We start from the raw sequence: 21,047 nt of genomic DNA on the forward strand, positions 1-21,047 counted from the left end.
GTGTGTGTGTGTGTGTGTGTGTGTGTGTGTGTGTGTGTGTGTGTGTGTGTGTGTGTGTGTGTGTGTAGGATAAGGAGCCCAGAGGCATCATACCATTGGAAAACCTGAGCATTCGAGAGGTCGAAGATCCCAGAAAGCCAGTAAGTCTGTTGACATTCTCATTACACAGCTAATCACATTTCAACATTTCCATGACACTTTTCATAGATCAACTGCAGGTTTCTTTATTGACCATTAGGGCTGGGCCGTATTTCAGAGACAGATTGTGGGCTCTGCTTGCTGATGGTGATGTGTTTTCTGTGCAGAACTGTTTTGAGCTCTACATCCCTAATAACCGCGGGCAGCTGATAAAAGCGTGTAAGACGGAGGCCGACGGTCGAGTGGTGGAGGGAAACCACATGGTGTACCGGATCTCAGCTCCCACTCCAGAGGAGAAGGACGAATGGATCCACAGCATCAAGTGAGTAAACCATCAGCACTGGAGGGATTGGTGAAGCTCTCACAGGACACGGCATGTGAAAGAGTAAAGGGTGCACAAGGAAATGTATTCACACTGACTGCAGTTCAGAGTTTTATCAGCCTCTGACAAATGTTTGCATAACTGAAGTACATTTGCATTTCCTGATAGGAATAACGATGTACAACTCCTCGGGGTACAAAAATTATTTTAGCAGATATACACTTTTGAAATGTACATTTTTAGCTCACAAGCCTTCCAGTATGTCCCTCCCCAACATAATGTTTAACCCTGCTGAGGCTGACATACAAAACAACAGTCTGAAAAATGCAAATAGCAAAAATATTAGGGGTGCGACGATAAACTGATTTGATTTTTCGATTCTGAGCTTAGTTTTTAACAGCAGGTGGCACTCTAGTCTAGTTTTTAACCGCACACTTAAATGCTAATGAAGAAGAGCGCTTGTGTGTTTGGCCGAGTAATGTAAGGGGTTAAATGTACTTGCACCTCGGCTTTTATGACACGAGATTAATGTAAACACAGCCCACTGTGAACACTCTTGTAATTCGCGTCAACCTTTTTCGATTTTTTATGATTATTTTAGGTTCAAGTGGTGTGTGAGAGTGTGTGTGTGTGTGTGTGTGTGTGTGTGTGTGAGAGAGTGTGTGTGTGTGTGTGTGTGAGAGAGTGTGTGTGTGTGTGTGTGTGAGAGAGTGTGTGTGTGTGTGTGTGTGAGAGAGTGTGTGTGTGTGTGTGTGTGAGAGAGTGTGTGTGTGTGTGTGTGTGAGAGAGTGTGTGTGTGTGTGTGTGTGAGAGAGTGTGTGTGTGTGTGTGTGTGAGAGAGTGTGTGTGTGTGTGTGTGTGAGAGAGTGTGTGTGTGTGTGTGTGTGAGAGAGTGTGTGTGTGTGTGTGTGTGAGAGAGTGTGTGTGTGTGTGTGTGTGAGAGTGTGTGTGTGAGAGTATGTGTGTGAGAGTGTGTGAGTGTGAGTGTGAGTGTGAGTGTGTGTGTGTGCGTGCGTGTGTGTGAGCGTGTGCGTATGCGTGTGCGTGTAAGGAACTGGAAGCAAGCAGTACAGCTGTTTCTAAAGCATGCAGCACCATCTGCTGCTAAAAACTAGGCTCAGAATCGATTCAAGAGAGAATTGCGATGCATTTGCGAACATCGCAGAATCAATCCATGAATCGATTTATCATCGCACCCCTAAAATATGCAATTTGGTGCAGATGCTGATATTTATATAACAAAAAGTAAGATGAAATTCTGATTAACAGTAGAGCAGATACTGACATAAAATGATATAAATATCAGTCGTCACTCTATATCTCCAATAATGTGTCTTAGTAAGATGAGATTTAAAGGATCCAAACATATAATGCAATGCAATCCAGTGATGATTGAGAGATGAACAAATAAACGCTCCTCAAAAGATCCTGATGATCAGATTTGAGACTCTAAAACATGATTGATGGAGAATCAAGTAAAGCTGAGCTGCTTCAGTCCAGTAAGTGTTCATCTGGAAATATTACTACAGTTATATTTGCACTTTATAAAAATCAGAAAAGATTTGACAGCAAAAAGACACGTGAAGCTCGAGCTGAAGCTGGACGTTTGTACAGTTACACTAAAAGAGCTTTTACTTGATAAAAAAAAAAGTATAAACCATTAGATGACAGAAGGCGTGGAGTAGATTGTGTGTGAAACAGGTTTTTCAGCCAAATGAGGCCTTAGAAATGTGTATCGAATACGATCCAGTAGACTTTGCAGGTTTAAGATGATCTTGTGTTTTTGTTTCAGATCCGCTGTGAGCGTGGACCCCTTCTACGAGATGCTTGCAGCCAGGAAGAAACGCATTTCTCTAAAGAAGAAAGAAGAGCAGCCCTGAAAGTCCGTCCATCCATACGCTCCCTCCATTCTCTGAGAAACCAATGATCCTTCATTAAGGTAGCTCTCGTCAGATCGATCTGTTATGCTGGTTTATGGAGAGATGGATGTCGTTGGGGAACCTGGACATCATCATCTTCGGTTTGGATTTCGGTGGTCTGGACTGCAGCTCTTATCTCCACACTTCTCCTACATTTGCACACTACACAGTGTTATTTACTATCACACTAGTACACACTACACATACTCACTTTATCTCGCTGACATTCCATAGGACTTCACTGACAAACGTAACATTCATGAATCTGCGTACATCTCCATCCTCATCTCACGCTCCCTCCGCTCTCACAGTTCCAGTTCCTGCTATTGACAGCATTTTACTGTGAAGTTCTTACACGAACAGAGTAGACGACCAAACAGCCTGATGCATTCTTCTTCATCATCATCATCAGGGGCGGATCTATCCGAACCTTTAGCAGAGATGAGCGCTGAAGGCTTTTGTTAGTTCGGTCGCTATTGATTTACTGAGTCTATGTTGCTGCCTGTCTTAAACTTATTTTATGGGAACTGACACTATTTATCTCTTACTCGTTTGAGTGTATTTACATGTTATAAATGAAGGTCATTGCTTTTCACACCACATGATGAACTTCACTTCAGTTTACCTATTAGTTACATATCACTTCCAGCATATCTGTGAAACAGGATGTGTGTTTTACACTGTTATTGGTATTGATAACCCCACCGGTGATGTCATTTCCTGTGCACAGTTGATGACAACTGTATTGAACTATTGAACTGACCCATCGAAGCACCTGTGGAAGTGCTCGTCATTATATGTGAATCCTTAAATAAGCTCCTTCACCTTAAGAAAAGAGCCTTAAAAATCCCACAGCCCTGAATGTTCTTACACAAGTGTTTCAAAAACTCAACCACTGGGGCTGCGAAACTGTTCTTGGGCGAATCTCACGAAAACATGTCCAGATTATATCGCACACAGAAAACAGATTTTTTTTGTGTAAAGAAAAAGGCAGATTTTCAAGTTGTTTTAAATTCATTGTTATCATCATTTGGCATTATTCTCATAACTAAGCACAGTTCCTCTGTGTGAATGAAATCTAATTTCTTATTTCTCTGAATTAAATTTGACTCGTGATCTTGACAGATTTGGTGAGATTCGCTCTTACTATTTCCTACTACAAGCAAACTGTCTCGATTGGGAAAAAAAATCATGCAGTTAAAGGACTGAATATGACCATTTGCTGAAAATGTACACACCCACCAGCCATTCGAGATGTAGATGAGTTTGTTTTTTCATCAGGTTTGGAGAAATGCAGCATTGCATCACTTGCTCCTCAGCAGTAAATGGGTGCCGTCAGAACGAGAGTCCAAACAGCTGATTAAAAACATCACAATAATTCAAAAACGACTTAAAGATGGATTTACTTACCTTCAAATTGTTGAAAATACGAGTCTATAATCCATAATAACGCTTCCTGCAGTGAAAACGTGGTCTGGTCTGAATCAGGAGAGAAATCTGCACTGTTTACAAGCCTAAACAGCTCTAAACAAATATGTGGCTGGATTTTGATGTGAGAGACAACAGGAGATGCACTTTTCACTGGAGGAAGCGTTATTATGGATTATTGTGATGTTTTTATCAGCTGTTTGGACTCTCGTTCTGACGGCACCCATTCACTGCAGAGGAGCAAGTGGCGCAATGCTGCATTTCTCCACATCTGATGAAGAAACAAACTCATCTGCATCTTGAATGGCTTGAGGGTGAGTGAATTATCAGCAAATTTTCATTTTTGGGTGAGCTATTTCAATTTCAAGTCCTATCTTTCTGAATGTGTGTTTGCTATGAGAGAGAAAGACACGTCTGCTGCTTTATCCCCATGAAAAAGATGTTTTTCTCTTATCCCCGATCCTAAGATGTGTGCGATGACCTGTATTGTCACTCCTCTTACTCAGTGCTGTTCGGTTTGAAGGAGTCCATGGCAGCTTTTTCCAATGTACTTTATATTTTGCCTTTTCTGTTTGTAAATACATATTATGTTTGTTTACAACCCAAATTGATAGCATTTTTTATTTATTGTTTTTCACTTCTTTCTTTCTATGTGAGGACTAAGGATGGGGGTGCATGTTGTACTGAACTGAAGCGTCTTGTGTAAAGGGTGAATCTGACGCCAGTGTTGCGGGCGACTATTAGCGCTCTGTATTTCTAGACTCAACAAATTGGCATTGCAGTTCAAATGGGCTACGGATTACAAGCAGTAACAAAATCGGAAATGCAATATTCCAGAAATATCTTTAAAACGACGGATCATACAGAACACTAATAGCGTCTGGAGTCTTAACATAATAACCGCTCTATTTAAATATACTAATTATGAAACGGTTAATACTGAGAGTTGTTTAGCAGTGCATTTTGCTTGACTTTTGTGACTTTCCCCGATGAATATAAAGCTTGGCTATAGTAACTGATGTCTTTGACTTTAAGACATATTTAATAGTTTGGCACTTTACTAGAGTTCAGCACAGTTTTGACTAAACCACAGCTTGAGTATGCGAGTATGTGACTAGTACTGCAGTTCTGAACTGGTTTAAGCTTTGCTGCACATGTATAGGATGCCAGTATACAGCGTCCCTATCAGATCATTTGGAGTGAATCTGCTTCACGTTGTATTGTATGAGAAGCCACAGGCCGTCTGTATGTGACTGAGAGACTCCAAGTGTTAAATAACAACAGTACATTCTTTGATATAAGCTATGCGTTTAAACTCATGTTTCAGGCATGACGTGGTCTGATGAAGACTTTTGGAGACTCTAAATCTGGGCATTCTTGATGAGAAGTGCAAAGGTGCCAAAGCCTTTCAGCTAGTCTGTGAATACAGTAGGACAAATGAAAGCATTTGCTCCTCTTTGTTTTTTCTCCCAGCTTCTGATTGGCCGCAGAATGGTACAGATTGTTGGAAAATTCATGTAGCAAGATGAAAACTCAGTTATGGTACACTGGTGCCATTCAAATCTAATAAACAAAATAGATAAAAGGACTTTCTCGTTGTGTTTTTTTGATTGCTGGTGAATCATATTATTCCCATACAGGGGTACTTAGAAATATTTGACTTGTTAAACCTACAAAATAGAAACTGTCTTGTCTCACGAGAAGCCATTTTTATGAAGTTGCAATTTTGTACTAAGTTGTACAGTGTGATTTATAGAAAAAAAACATATATATTTTTTTTGTTCACTGATTTTTGTTAATATTTTGAATTAGATTTTTTTATTTTATTTTTTTTTACTTTAGTTTCATGTTAAAGCTTTAGAAATTGTCTTTTTTAGATTTTTTTTTGTCTTTTTTTTTTTAAGTCTACATAGTTATTTAATTTGTTTGTTTGTTTATTTAAGGTTTAGTTTTAGTACTCCAAGTTAAACTAGATTAGGATGCAACATGTTTCCGTGGCAACTAGCTGAAATAAAGTAAGTATATTTCATTTCAGTTAACTTTTATTTCAAATAACGATGTTTTTTTAATGGTTTTAGTTTTAGTGAGCATATGAACAACATATATTTTCCACCAATTCACCAAAATAACTTTTTTTGTCATGCGGCTGTGTTGCAAAATTAGGGCAGTCGATAGTTCAAAGTATTTGCATACTTTTTATAAATAACATGTTATTGTTACTTTAAAAGTACCTTTTATAGTAAAACTATGTGTAAGATGTCATTTTGTGTGGATGACATTTGGATATACAGTAAAGAAACCGGTTCAGCGTGATGGGGATCATGGCAGATGATTTTGCAATAGCAAGCAGCACTCGTGTTTGCTTTAGATAATGTAAACATCTATTTTTGATTGTTGTAATGTCCTCCATGCAGTCTAAATATCCGTCTCCCGGTGGTGGATGTACATGTACACAGTAAGTGTGTTGCTCTGAAGTCATGTTTTTCATCCTACTTCGCTTTAGCTCGTTAGCTCATCTCCTGACTGATAACCAGAACGATTAGTGCGGCCTAATCTTGTTATTCTGTGCCTCAGAAGACCACAGAAACTCAGATCAGAGTCTTCCCATAATGCTACAGTAAATGCAAAAACATGCATTTCAGCTCAGAACATCGTCTAGAAATTCACTTCCAAACAAAACGGTTAAGAAATCTATTGCATGTTAATTCAGTATATTTTTATGTATATTAAAGAAAATGTATTTTTTACTTCACTTCTGGAACTCTATTGTCATATTTGTATTTATATATATATATATTTGAGTGTCTATATTTTCTGCAGGTCCCTATCAAACGCTTCACATGCTTAATTAGCTTAGTTTCTAATAATAGCGATGAAGACCAGCATAAGACCAGGCTTTTCTTTAACTGAGAGGCTTGTGCTAATCAATACTGCAGGACTGCAGACGAGCCTGAAGACTTCACTTTGGAAATGCAATGAAAAACATTTACAAAATTGCTTTTTAGAGCTAGTCAGAAATGATGGAATTGCTACGATTTTTTTTTTTTTTTCAAAATTCAGTCCCTTTATTGCATTTCTGCTTTCAAAACTGTAAACAAATGAAAAGTTAATAAAAACAGTAAATGCATACTAAATTCCGATCCACAAACATTAGTGGAAAATGATATTCTTTTGAAACGAATTTACAGTAAATGAAACACAGTAGATTAAGCTAAAACACTACGACACTTAATCTGAAACTAAAGACATGTCAAAAGTCTCTCAGAATAGCTGCTTATTTAGCTCAGCTTTGAGTTGGCTAGACATTTTAACATGGACAAGTACAGGCAAACCTAAGAAATACTCATTTCAGCTAGAATGTTTCATTAGAAAAACAATGTACAAACACAACAGCAGCGCGTGTGCGACTCGTCTCTTTGGTTTCGCTGTATCTTTAGATTCTTCTTAGAGTATAAGAAAATCAATCTGCTCAAATAGAGCCTCGAGTTTCACTCTTATTCTACATTTATAGCACTTCTGTCTTCACATCCTATTCATGATCTATGGTTTCTATCCAAGTTATGACAATATGTCGTGTGCTTGCATCTAACACTGAATGGCACTGAAGAGCCATTTATAGAATAAGAATAAAAAAAAGTTCAGTAAGAAAACATTCGCTACACAAAACACTGAAACCATACAAAACGGGTCCGTGCTGAAATCCTGGAGGTCATGGGGTCATTCAAGTCTCTCGTGTAAACAGAAGGCCATATTTTTGAAGTGATAATGAAAGGATTTTGCATTCAAATCAGGTTACGAGTCGTCAGAATGCTTCAAAACAAGCTGATCACTCCGCACTCTGAAGCTTGTAATCGGATTGTCCTTCTCTTTAGTGGCAGGGGTCAAAGGGGTATTTGGTGACCCCGCCGTGCAGCTCCACCACTGACTCCGCCCATGCGATGATGTCACCGGTCATGTGACCTCCGCATGACGCCAGGCTGTAGATGTCATGCGGCGTGAGAACATGAGACCACATCTGCACGTCTGAGATTTCACCAACGAACGCCTGCGTCGCGTCGAAACGGCCACCCAGTGTGTCCTGGACAAAAATGGGACGGAGATTCGGGAATATTATATATGCAACACTAAACACATTCAGCGTCATCGGCTGAGAATGTGTGTTATGCACTTTATACAGAAAGTCAACATCATGAATGCAACTTTACTGGCTTATTCATATATGTAGTATACGACTTGTGAAAAAGAAGTATACTTTAGCATACTTAAAAAAAGAGTTTTTATTATGGTAATAATATACTTTAGAAGAATAAACGTAAGTGTGAACTGAATGTGATGTTCTCAGACACTTATTTTGCATGTTGTTTGCAATTAAATGAAAATGTATTATAGTATAAATTAGTGCTGTCAAACGATTAATCGCGATTAATCGCATCCAAAATAAACGTTTTTGTTTACATAATATATGTGTGTGTGCTGTGTGTATTTATTATGTATATATAAAGACTCACACAAACAGCATTTATTTTGAAAATATTTACATGTATATATTTATATTCATATAAATTATATCATATAAATATATTTAATATATAAACGTAACATTTTTCTGAAATATATACATGCATGTGTGTGTATTTATATAGTACATAATAAATATACAGAGTGCACACACAGTATATTATGTAAACAAAAACTTTTATTTTGGATGCGATTAATCGCAATTAATCGTTTGACAGCACTAGTATAAATTTATATTAAATTCAATTAGCTGAACTTTTGACCCGCTTAAATAGGACTTAAGTACATCTTTATATATATAATTTCATAATAACTTCTATTGTCTTTGGAATATGGTTAAAGTGTTACTGCTGAATGTACTGACAAGCATTTATGATAAACTAAAATATACTTTAATGACATTTCTGTTCAAAGTAGTATGTCATTGATTTAAATATATTTGTAATTACACAATTGTAATGAAGTTGTAATTTAGTACATTTAAAATATATTAACTTTAAATGTAATATTGAATAATGCTCTACAGTTAAAATGATAATCAAGTACTTTACATGTGCTTTAGTATGTGTCAACACATCAAAATAAGAGTATTTATTTAAAACATGACAAAAGATTATTAAAACAGCATGTACTTTAAATGAAACTTTTAATTTTACATTATTACAAAGCACACTTTTTAAAAGTCTACTTAAGTGTGTTAAGAAACAGTCGTGAAAGTGCCGTCTTTTATTTCATTAATATCTGCAAGTACAGTTTTTTTTAAATATTCTTTTAAGATTTGAAGTTCACTACAAGTCGTCTTTCAATACAATTAAGCGGACTTCTTTTTCCACAAGGGTTTAAATATCATTCAGTGCTTGTGCCGCAGTGCTAGCGTGTTGTGGATGGTGTTGCTATCCATGTGTTCTTGGTTTGTGCTTAAATATGAGCAGTATGTGCTTTGAGTTTGTTGATTGTATGCTGTGTTTGTGTGTTACCTGTTCCTGTCCCAGTATGAAGACTCCTCCAGGTTTGATGGGATGCCAGGGCGAGAGGTTTTCTCCTGAGCCTCTCTTCACTCCGTCCTGGTAGGCCTCCCACAGTCCGTCCCGCGTCGACCACGTCACACACACATGGTGCCATTTACCATCATTCACCGAGAGCGGTAGAGTAACAGCCTGTCAACACACACGCACACAGACACACACACACACACAGACACAGACACACACACACACACAGACACAGACACACACACACACACAGACACAGACACACACACACACACAGACACAGACACACACACACACACAGACACAGACACACACACACACACAGACACAGACACACACACACACACAGACACAGACACACACACACACACAGACACAGACACACACACACACACAGACACAGACACACACACACACACAGACACAGACACACACACACACACAGACACAGACACACACACACACACAGACACAGACACACACACACACACAGACACAGACACACACACACACACAGACACAGACACACACACACACACAGACACAGACACACACACACACACAGACACACGCGCACACAAACACGCACACACAGAGACACAGACACGCACACACACACAGACACACACACACACACAGACACACGCACACACATACACACAGACACACGCGCACACATGCACAGACACACACACACACACACACACAGATCAGATCAGGACAAAGAGCAAGATTATGTCCTGATTTACACAGAACACAGAACTCAACTTAATAAACTTTGTTTTCTGTTGTTCCTCTCCTCTTATTTTACCATCTGTCCTTCATTTGTCATCAGTCAAAAAATCTTTAAGGAATGTGAACTGAGCTCATATTTGGAATTTATTTCATAATTTAATCCTCTGTGTTCCAGATGGGATCAAATATGAATCCTCTAAGATTCAAATAAGATCCTGCTGGATGAACTGAAATTCCTACTGGATTTGTGAAGTCTTATTTGATACCTGGAAATGTATTCAATATTGACTATTATTTAACAGAGCTGTAACTAGACAGTTAAAGGAAATCACAGGAGAGCTGAAGGAATTTTAAAACCCCCAAATATTTTAAATTATTTTTAAAGTCTTAAAGAGGCCCAATATTATGATTGCACTATGTCCCAAAGTTTGGAGTCAGTAAGATTTTTATTTTTATTTTTTTTTAATTAATACTTTCAATTAGCATGGATGCAATAAATTGATCAAAAGTGACAGTAAAGACATTTTTAATGTTATAAAATATTTCTATTTCAAATAAAGGCTGTTCTTTTTTAACTTTCTATTCATCTGTGAACCCTGAAAAATAAAATGCATCACGGTTTCCACAAAAATATTGTGCAGCACGACTGTTTTCAACATTGATAATAATCAGAAATGTTTCTTGAGCAGCAAATCAGCATATTAGAATGATTTCTGAAGATCATGTGACACTGAAGACTGGAGGAATGATGCAATCAAGTACATTATGCAATATATATTACAACAGATATCCCTTCTATCAAATTGAAATAATATTTCACAATTTTACCTTTTTTACTGTACTTTTGATCAGATAAATGCAAGCTTGGTGAGCAGAAGAGACTTATTTCAAATACATTGAAAAAAATCTTGCCAACCCCAAACTTTTCAACTGTAGCTAGAATGCAAAAAGAACTTTTCAATACATTCCTTTATGAATCATGTGCACATTCCTTGCTCTCTTTCACTCACTCTGTCATCGACCAGCAGCTCCATGGGGTTGTTTCCCCACTCGATGAGCACCAGCTCGTTGGCCTGTCCGGGCACGGAGTAGGAGAAGGGCGTTCCGAGCCCCGGCCCGATGCCAGCCTTCATCCACAGACACAGCGTGAAGGAGAAGATCTCGTGCAGCAGCGAGCGCTTCACACGACCGTACATGTAGTTGGTTCTCATGGGGAAGCCGATCTGGAAAGCTTCCGTGGGTCTGCTGTTCTTTCTAGAACCTGCGGAGATGATAACCAGCGTCTTACTATTTTAGATTAGATGAATCTACCAATTCATATTACTGATTTTTGAAGTTATGACCAGTCTTGAAGAAAAAAATAAAAATAAGACTAGTCTAAGTCCTAGTGTAACTAGTCTAATCCAGACTCAAAGAAGGAGGAATGAAGACAATGCAAATTTGTCAGAATATTTTATTTTATTTTTTATTTTTTGAGAGCTTATCTTAATACTTTATGGGATCTGTAAATTGTATAAATACATTTAAAGACAATAAGTTAATTTAATTTAGTTAATTCATCTTAAATAATTATTTTCTGTTAGTTTTTTTACTGTTGATTTTATATTAATTACACTGTATTTCTAAATTTGCTGATTTCATGTCTGCATTATTATCTGGATTATGTAATCAGATTCTAAAAAGTGTTCATAATCAAATTACAAATACTTGCGTGATTACATATTATTCACACAGTAAATGATTCATAATTTATTTATTTGCTCTTTTACTTCACGAACCCGTTTCAGGAAACCGTGGTGTATTGTCATCTATAATTGCAGTCCATATAGTTGATAACAAAGAATGGAATTTATTTTATTTCTCTTTGTGTAATTATGTATCAAAATGGTACAAAATTATTTTATTTAAAATTATGTGATAAATGAGTTAGGTCAGAAGTAATCTAAAAGACATCCAAAACTACTCTTACGTAATCTAAAAGATTAGGTTACTAACTACAATGTAATTTGTAATCAGTAACAGTATCTACCCAGCAGTGTCTAAATTTCTACATTAAAATTTCAATGATGACATTCTCACTCATTTTTTTTTAACAAATCGCACCCTCACTGTAAAAAATTACCGTGAATTTAACGGTAAAAGACTGTAAAAATGCTACAGTAAAAACCTGTTAAATGGTTAACGGTAAATTCCCCAACTATATATGGTGTTTTTTTTTACAGTGCTGATAAAAGGTAAAAACAGTTCATACCAACTTAGAACATGTTATCTGACTTTTTACTGTTCATAGATGGTCTACCAGCCCTAATCATCTTGACCAAGAACTATCAGGTCCATCATCCAGCTGATGAACAATCTAGAGCATCTAAGGTCCAAAACCGGCCTGATTGGTCCAGCTGAAGTGGTCTTAAGCAGGGTTTTCCAGTAGAGTTCATCTAAATTCGCTCTTACCCGTGTCAGTGAGCCTATGCTGCAGTTGACTGAGAACCGCGTCCAGTTTGCTGGTAACTCCACTCTGTGCTTCTCCGTGACCTTGTAAGTTATACGACAACCTCTCGAAGCCATGTTCGGAGACTTTGTTGTCATGGTGACTGCTGTCTTGGTGTCCGTTGTCATGGCTGTTGTCGTCATGGTGGCTGTCATCATGGTGATCGTCGTCGTGGTGATCACTGTGGTGGCTGTTGTCGTGAGGATCACCGTGGTCGTCATGGCCGTCGTGGTCTCTGTCATCATGATGGCTGTGGTCGTCGTGAGCGTTGCCATGGTGACCGTCATCATCCTCATGGTCAGTGTGTGCGGCGCTGGTTAGCGATGCAGAATGGTGTTGCATCTGTTGTTCCAGAGCACTGATCTTCCTCTGCAGGAGGTCCTTCAGTGAGCTGGAGTAGCTGGTGGAGGTGTTTCTCGTCTGCCAACACAACCACAGCAGTCTGAGAAAAGGCCTGCGCACAGCTGTACTGTATGCTGCTGATCTCGGTAACGGCTCCTAACTACTTACTGTGAAAAAAAGCACCTCATATCTTATAGTATTTGATAAATTGACAACCAGGACTATTTTCATTACCCTGTTGAAACACATTTCTACACCACATGTTTAAAAGCAAGAGAAGCAGTGTCCCATCAGCTTCATCTCACTTTGATTGACAGTTTCAAAAACGGTCACACCTTGGTTGTTGGCGTCATTTTTGAGTGTATTTGTTGTTGTTGTTTAATAAAATTAACTTCCTTGAGGTAGTAACAATAAAATTATGCACTTTAGGGGGATTTGGGTTATTTTAGGTTTATTATAATCTTTTTTGCCCCTCTTAATCATTGCCCCCCTTGGCTGTTGGGGGTCATTTTTTTCACCCAGAACAGTAAAAGTGTAGCTTTTTTAATGAAATAGTATAGCGCTAATATAAAGTAGTAACAATACAATGTTGTACTTCTTTTGGGATTTAGATTATTTGATTTTTATTTAGATCTTATTCAGATCTTATTTACATGTACATTCACTACAGTAAAAATCTACACTTCTGGGTTGTAATATAAAGCCAATATAAGAATATATCATGTATTTGGGCAAGACTGCTGCCATCTGGTGAAAAAAAAAACAAATAAGAAAAATAACATGACTTCATACTTGATTCCATTCAAAAATTATTCTAAAAATTGTTTTTTAAGGGTCTTTCCCATTAATTTCCAATGGTCCGCAAACAGCCAAGTTTATGACCTTGAAGTCCAGAACTAAGTCCATTTTTTTTCAATTTGTTCAGATTGCATATCAAAAATCCCTTGTACTGTATTATTAATAATCAATATATATTAATTATATATTATATGAATCAGGGTTGTTATAGTTAACTAAAACTAAAACCATAAATACATTTTACTTTAAATAAAATAAATGTTAACTGAAATAAAATATATAAAACTTCTAAAAAAAACTTATTTTATTTTAGCTAGTTTACATTTCTCATTTTCATTTAGTTTAACTTGTACTCAAACAAATAAAACTACAAAATACTATACTATTGACTATACTATAAAAACAATATAGACATATTTAAAAACAACAAAAACTAATAAAAATGGCAAAACCACATCAAATCGGATGACAGCAAAACTTGAATTAAATTGACTGGAATAATGGCAATATTGTTTTGGCAATGATGTTTTGCAACATTAACACTGTTATTTTCCTGTTCGTTACTCTGAAGCAGCTTTGAAACCATCTGTGTTGTATTAAACGCTATAGAAATGCATGTAAATGTCTACCTGCAGGTTGTCCAGCCGTTCTTTCAGGCTCTGCAGCACCCTGCTCATCTGCTCCGGCGTGGACGAGGCTGAAGGAATCTCCGCCGTCACCTGCTTCTCGCTCAGCGCAGCTTTCCCACCATGATGCCCTCCGACCCCGTCGCCATAGTGACCCAGCTCCAGCCCGAGGTGTCCCGTGTCGGGTGCCGTGGGGTAGGCGTGATGGGCGTGATGGGCCAGGTGTGCGGGTGTGCGGCTCAAGCCCTCGCACAGGTTCAGTTTGGCGGTGAGCTCTCGGATGGTCTCCCTCTGGTCCAGGATGGTTTCCTTCTGCTGCACCAAACTCTCCCGCAGGTGCAGGATTGTCGCTTTGGCCTCCTCGGACATTCTCCACCAGCCGTTGCTGTTCCCACCGTGGTGTCCGGATCCGGGGCCGCCCGCTGTTGGGAAGCACCCGGGATCGGCATCAGCGGGAATGGGGGTGCAGATGAAGCGAGGATGAGGGTTATAGTCAGAACCCGGCATTCCTGTCCCAGCACACACCGAAAAACAGATGGCACAGAAGAAGAAGGAGAAAAGCCACTCACTCATTCTTGAGCTTGCTGGATGCATTTTTGTTGGATGAATGCTTAAAGGTTATCCTTCAGTCATTTGAAGTTTTAAAGCAGTCTGTCTACTGGATTGCACTCGTATCTGTCTCGTCTTCTAAATCCTGTAAAACTGTCTCTTGCTGCTTACGGTGTCTTTCTCAGCCTCCTCCTCTCCAAGATCATCTGCCGCTCAGAGACCATGTGCATTTACATGTAATCCGTCTGCTCTTGACTCTTCGGAGAGGCTCATCTAAAGCCTGGAGAAAAAAAGAAAGAAAGAAAGAAAGAAAGAAAGAAAGAAAGAAAGAAAGAAAGAAAGAAAACTAGAAAGAAAGAAAGAAAGAAAGAAAGAAAGAAAGAAAGAAAGAAAGAAAGAAAGAAAGAAAGAAAGAAAGAAAGAAAGAAAGAAAGAAAGAAAGAAAGAAAGAAAGAAAGAAAGAAAGAAAGAAAGAAAGAAAGAAAGAAAACTCTTGTCATTATAATTTTTCAGAAGACAGGAGGATCTTTTAATTTAAACTATGAACTTTTAAATTCTTAAATTGCTCTTTTGACCAACTTAATGTGAACTTTATTATATCTTTACATGTAATTTCATAATTCCTTTTGTCTTATGGTTAAAGCTACTGATGAATGTACCGACAAGCATTTATGGTAAACTAAAATATACTTTAATGTCATTTCTATTGAAACTTGTATTTTAAATATATTTGTAATTACACATTTGTAATGACAAAGTTGCAATCTAGTGCATTTAAATTATATGAACTTTAAAAGTAATATCAAATAACACACTACAGTTAAAATGATAATCAGGTACTTTACATTTGCTTTAGTATGTTAGTCAACACATCAGAATAAGTGCACTTCTTTAAAGCGCAACTAAAGATTATTAAAACAATGGTTAAAAATGTACTTTAAAACATGTAAATTGACATTATTAGAAAGTGCACTTTTTAAAAGTGTATTAATGTGTGTAAAGAAACAAGTGCAGTCTTTTATTACATCATTACCCTACACTTTTTTAATTGGATGAATGAAACATTTTTTTCAGTGTACCATTAAGTGCACTTCTTTTTCACAAGGTCTATGACCCTTATGACCCTTATGACCTATGACATTACAACAACTTCAGTTGCAATTTATACAATTTTAAGCTGTTTTAAGTGAGTGCAATTAATACACAAGGAATAACATATTATAAATGGCACATAAATACATTTCCACCACTGCACAGTACATAATACATCATGCCATCCATCCCTACTTCTATTTTCTGCTTAAAAATAAAGACTCCTGTTTTAACCGTACAGGACACCACAGGAGATCTATTGGTAACTTTAGTTTAGGGACCAGTTCTCATTGTTAACTAGTTGCTTATTAGCATGCATATTACTAGCATATTGGCTGTTTATTAGTACTTATAAAGCACATATTCTGCATGAGCATATTTTAGATCCTCCTTACTAATTAGGAGTTTATTGAGGCAAAAGTCGTATTTAATAGTTAATAGTGAGAATCGGTCCCCAAACTAAGATGTGACTGATCCTTTATATGATCTTCAATTAACTTTTTTACTCTCTAGTTCTTCTAAAAAGCATCTACTGATATTTCAAGAATCTCAGAAACCCACAGACTAATCTGAAGAACCTGTAATGTAACACCAAGAGCTTTTCAAGAAGGTCGCTCCATTTAAGAGTTTGGGATTATCAGTTCCTTGAAGCTACTGAATTACTACAGGACAAACATTAACGCCCGCACAAGTGGAAGTGTGTACGCCAGAGTCTCTCCTAATGAGGATAAATCAAGGAAAGAGTCGTCATCGAGGGTCTGCAGAGGATTAGGGTGTGTTTGAGAGAGACAGGTCTGTACTCTATCTACTCTACCTGCTGAACTTTGCCCATTAATTGGATTAATTAAGTGCTTGGACTGATGGCTGGCAGGAAGGCAGCTGGAGTTTCATACTGACCACAACTTAAAGAAGAGAGGGAGCGTTGAGTGCAACTGTAGAGTATCGGTATGCAGAATAGAATTTAATAAAGTAGGTTTAAAATGGAATGAAATGCAGAGAAATCCTGCTGAACTTTCCAGTACAAACATGTACAATAAGCATTTGGGGTAATACCAGACACATTAAAATATATTTATAATCAATGTTTGAAATGATAGAAATAGACATTTGCATTTCATTTATATTTATTTTGTTATATTTACTAAAGTTTCATTTTATGGATCATGCTGGAAGAATACATCATTTATTAAGTCATGCCAAACAACAACTTATAATCAATAGATTACAATTTTGAAGTCAGTATTTATGTGTAGTTATCTGAAAATCTGGTGGATGTTTGTGATCCTGTTTATCAAAGTTCAAATTTGTCGAGATGGCTTTTAATTGTCGTGTCATTATTGAACTTGAGAGAAAATTGTACAGTATTTTACTAAATTGAAATAATCAGTTGTGTTAATGTTTGTTACTATGGAAATTCTTTTGTTGAATTTTATTTCAGTAAATTCCTCTTCCTGTCATTCCAAGTCAAATTCCAATTAAACATCCAATTTTTTTGTTTAAGGTTTTTTTTGATGCAAACAATATTGTGATGCTTTCTGGCAAAATTCTAATTTGTTTTGATGGCTGTTAACTGTTGCAACATTATTGAATTTGAGAAATACGTCTAATAACTTATGTGCTGAATGTCTTTGAACTGCCCTTGAGTACTCTTTCTGCCATTTCAATTCCAACTTCAATTCAACGTCGAGTTGAGTTTGGCCAATTCCATTCAAATTCCTTCTTGTGAACTGAAAGAGAGCCAGAATGTTGCTCATCCCTGACTGACATTTATACAATTCTGATTCAAATAAGTCCAGGCCTCACGGTCTCTCCATCAGTAACGGATAACTTAGATTACTAAGTTTGTCTAGTGGTTTGTCTAGTAGCGGTTATGTCTGTCCGGTCAATGCATCTGTCAGTGGTTCGCATCGATCGTGGAAGGATTCCGCTGTGAGACAGGCAACCTTTGATGAAACCAGAAAAAGTACACTTGACCTCAATACTAAACAATATGAAAAATAAGAGCACATACACTGTTAAAAATACTGTAAAATTTACAGCTGTGGTTGCCGGAATTTTACCATAAAAAATGCGGTAGCAACATTTTAGGTTTTACGGTTTTAACTTAAATTTACAGTGAAATACCGTAATTTCATTAACTGATATAAAGTTAATATACCAACCTATTGAAGTACTGAAATCTCATTTTTACAGTCTTTTACTGTTAAATTCACGGTCATTTTTTACAACTTCAGCCACTCATATACAGCAAGGCTATCTCACTCATGAGTTATGAACTGCATGACCAGAACTGGACTCCACGGATCGTGTGCTTGCGTGCACATGTGTGTGCGGGAAGATCATGCGTGTCACAAGCTTAGAAAGCGAGACAGATGGCAGCCGCTGAGAACAGCGTGAAGCCGCTTCCCCAGTCTCTCTCAATCCGCACTTCATCTCGGTTTATCTTTCTGTCTAAATGCACATGATTAGCCTGATTGTCGGGTTTGAATGAAGGCAGAACTTTAAGTCAGACACATACAATGCAGTTTAATGCGCCTTCTGCTGAATCCATAAAAATTGTATTAGCAACCATATCTAGTCTAGCAAAAAACCATCTGGATCTTCAAATGCCTGTTAGTTAAAAAAATTACTGCTTTAGTCATAACACAAAATGTATTTAATGTGAAATATGTCATCTTGCATTTAAATATCTCTAATGTTTTTTCTCAGATGTTTGAGAGCATTTACGGTGCTACAACAGCTGTAAGTACATTCAGAATCATGGCTAAAAGAGAACCTGTCAGAGAAATGAATGCAATTAACCTCGTGGAAGAGAAGTAACTTAAGAACACTCTTAAAATGACACTTAATTGCATGTTATTGACATTTAAATGAAAATGCATTGCAATTTTAATTTATATTAAATGTAATTAGATGAACTTCAGAGTGTTTTTGACCCACTTAAGTAGGATTACTTTTATTGTTGTAAATTTAAATGTATTACTAAATGATATGCTACATTCAAAATTATAATCAGCATATGCTTTATTGTGTTAGTCAACATATCAAAATAAGTGTACTTTAAAGCACAACACAAGATTATTAAAACATTCGAAATGTACTTTAAAGTAAAACATTTAATTTGACACTATTACAAACACACTTTTTAAAAGTGTACTTAAGTGTGTTAAGAAAATTAGCCATGAAAGTGTTTCTCTTTAAGTACAATTAAGTTTTATTTCATTTTCGTCAATTTTAATTTTTTCGGCACTTACTGTTTTTTTTTTTTTTTTTTTTTTTTTTTGAATTTCAAAATTATAATCAGCATATGCTTTATTGTGTTAGTCAACATATCAAAATAAGTGTACTTTAAAGCACAACACAAGATTATTAAAACATTCGAAATGTACTTTAAAGTAAAACATTTAATTTGACACTATTACAAACACACTTTTTAAAAGTGTACTTAAGTGTGTTAAGAAAATTAGCCATGAAAGTGTTTCTCTTTAAGTACAATTAAGTTTTATTTCATTTTCGTCAATTTTAATTTTTTCGGCACTTACTGTTTTTTTTTTTTTTTTTATATTGTATTGAATGTGTGCAAGTGCACAAGAAGAGAGATTAGAGATATAAACTTTATAAACATTTCTTTTTTTTAAAGACCAGAAAGATCCTGGAAGCTTCTTACACTGTTTGAGTGAGATATTAACAATACCAACTAAATCAGTATTACAGTTGTGCAAATGTTTTAATCATGAACTCCTCAATTACAACGGCAACCAAAGCACAGTTCATAAAGAAAACATCTGACGAGTTTTAAGACATGAACATCTGTTGATCAAATGAACAAACCATAGACTATCTGAAAATAAGCAGCTAAGCAAGCCGATTTAAGTTCTCTGTTTAAGACGCTGCTCATGAAATATAATCATATAGAGTATGATACAAAGAGTCGCACAGAAAACCGGAGCACGTCCATCAGTGTCATTCACACTGGAGAAAGATATCAGATCATCTCCATCTCCTTATGCTACAGATCTCAACAAAACACCACAATCCACAAATCAAACACAAGCAGCGAGAGATCTATGAAGCGTCTGTTAGAAGCAGAGACTTACAGTAACAGTACAGATGCTGTAGCAACATCATTAGTCCTGTGTTCATACCTGTGGACTCCTGCAGGTTTGTCTCTGTACTGCTAGTCCAGCACAGTCACCAAACAGCTTGTAAGGGACTTAATCCAGAAGAGTCTCTTTAACACGCGCCTCCCCTCCACTCCTCTCCTCCTCTTTTCTTCCACCTCTACCTCTTCTCTTCTGCAATTAAAGTCTCTTTTATCCTATGCTCTTTACCAGGCATCAAGAGCTTGCAGTTAGTCATTTCATCACAGTTTCACTGTTGTGTTTAAATGACGAGAGGAAATGTTTGGGATGTGCTACAAAGACCTTTAGATTTGACAAGTGTGGCTGTTAACAAAGTAGACAATAGACAGCGTGATCCGAAAGCACTAGTGAAAATGCTTCTGTTTCGCATTTTTATAATTTAATCTTAATATATATATATATTACATTATTAGCATGAGAATTTGAGTGAACAGTTTAATTCCTAATCTATTTGTCTAATAAACCTGGCATTGTATATTATGAATGTTGTTGGCTCTTTGATCATTTAGATGCACTGTAAAAATTATTTATATAATTAATAGCATATTTTACAAGATATCTTTTTCTACTTAAAAATTGCATGTTTAATTCAATGTATTACTTGCTGTTTCATTGTAATTATTTGTAGATCCTTCACCATTATATAACTGTATTTTCTAAAGTTTTTATTGACATTTTAAATTAATTTTTATTTTTATATGTTCTCTTTTCATGTTAATTTTAGTTAAAGTTTAATATTTTTTAAAATATGTCTATATATATATATTCTTTTTTTGAGTTTATTTTGTTTTGAGTAAATTTTTTATGGTTTTAGTTTTAGTCAACTATACACTCTAAAAAATGCTTGGTTAAATATAACCCAATCGCTGGGTCAAAACAGCCCAATAGCTGGGTTTGTCCCTTTTTAACCCAGCGCTGGGTTATATTTAACCCAGCATTTGTTAGAGTGTAATATGAT

The 21,047-nt window shown here is 36.5% G+C and overlaps 3 protein-coding genes across 3 annotated transcripts in view; 2 read left to right on the forward strand and 1 right to left on the reverse strand.

Moving 5' to 3' along the window:
* Window positions 1-3,620, forward strand: part of cyth2 (cytohesin 2) — a 12,611-nt gene extending 8,991 nt beyond the window's left edge. Inside the window, exons 10-12 of the mRNA XM_016486850.1 lie at window positions 69-140; window positions 306-460; window positions 2,253-3,620. Of these exons, the coding sequence (XP_016342336.1) occupies window positions 69-140; window positions 306-460; window positions 2,253-2,340 (315 nt within the window). The 3' untranslated portion in view covers window positions 2,341-3,620. The remainder of the gene's footprint in view (window positions 1-68; window positions 141-305; window positions 461-2,252) is intronic.
* Window positions 3,621-6,872: 3,252 nt separating this feature from the next.
* On the reverse strand, window positions 6,873-20,162 carry LOC107688992 (neuronal pentraxin-1). Its single transcript, XM_016486851.1, has 6 exons — window positions 20,045-20,162; window positions 14,310-15,135; window positions 12,504-12,960; window positions 11,063-11,313; window positions 9,303-9,482; window positions 6,873-7,885 (listed from the first exon to the last, which is right to left on the reverse strand). Exons 2-6 carry the CDS (start codon window positions 14,898-14,900, stop codon window positions 7,676-7,678), a joined length of 1,689 nt encoding a protein of 562 aa, XP_016342337.1. The 5' UTR covers window positions 14,901-15,135; window positions 20,045-20,162; the 3' UTR covers window positions 6,873-7,675.
* Window positions 16,728-21,047, forward strand: part of LOC107689017 (brain-specific angiogenesis inhibitor 1-associated protein 2-like) — a 34,364-nt gene continuing 30,044 nt past the window's right edge. The window contains exon 1 of the mRNA XM_016486888.1: window positions 16,728-16,739. The gene's annotated coding sequence lies outside the window, so the exon portion shown is untranslated. The remainder of the gene's footprint in view (window positions 16,740-21,047) is intronic.

This window comes from Sinocyclocheilus anshuiensis, unplaced genomic scaffold (genome assembly GCF_001515605.1).
Source record: "Sinocyclocheilus anshuiensis isolate Anshui unplaced genomic scaffold, SAMN03320099.WGS_v1.1 scaffold181, whole genome shotgun sequence".
NCBI lineage: Eukaryota > Metazoa > Chordata > Actinopteri > Cypriniformes > Cyprinidae > Sinocyclocheilus > Sinocyclocheilus anshuiensis.

What these genes read in the sequence shown, in the direction of transcription:
- LOC107688992 (XM_016486851.1), bottom strand. Translation starts at nt 14,900, where the DNA reads ATGCATCCAGCAAGCTCAAGAATGAGTGAGTGGCTTTTCTCCTTCTTC. An exon ending in AACGGCTGGACAACCTGCAG is followed by an intron (nt 12,961 to 14,309) that starts GTAGACATTTAC and finishes TTGTGTTGGCAG; the next exon opens with ACGAGAAACACCTCCACCAG. An exon ending in TCATACTGGGACAGGAACAG is followed by an intron (nt 7,886 to 9,302) that starts GTAACACACAAA and finishes ATTTTTGTCCAG; the next exon opens with GACACACTGGGTGGCCGTTT.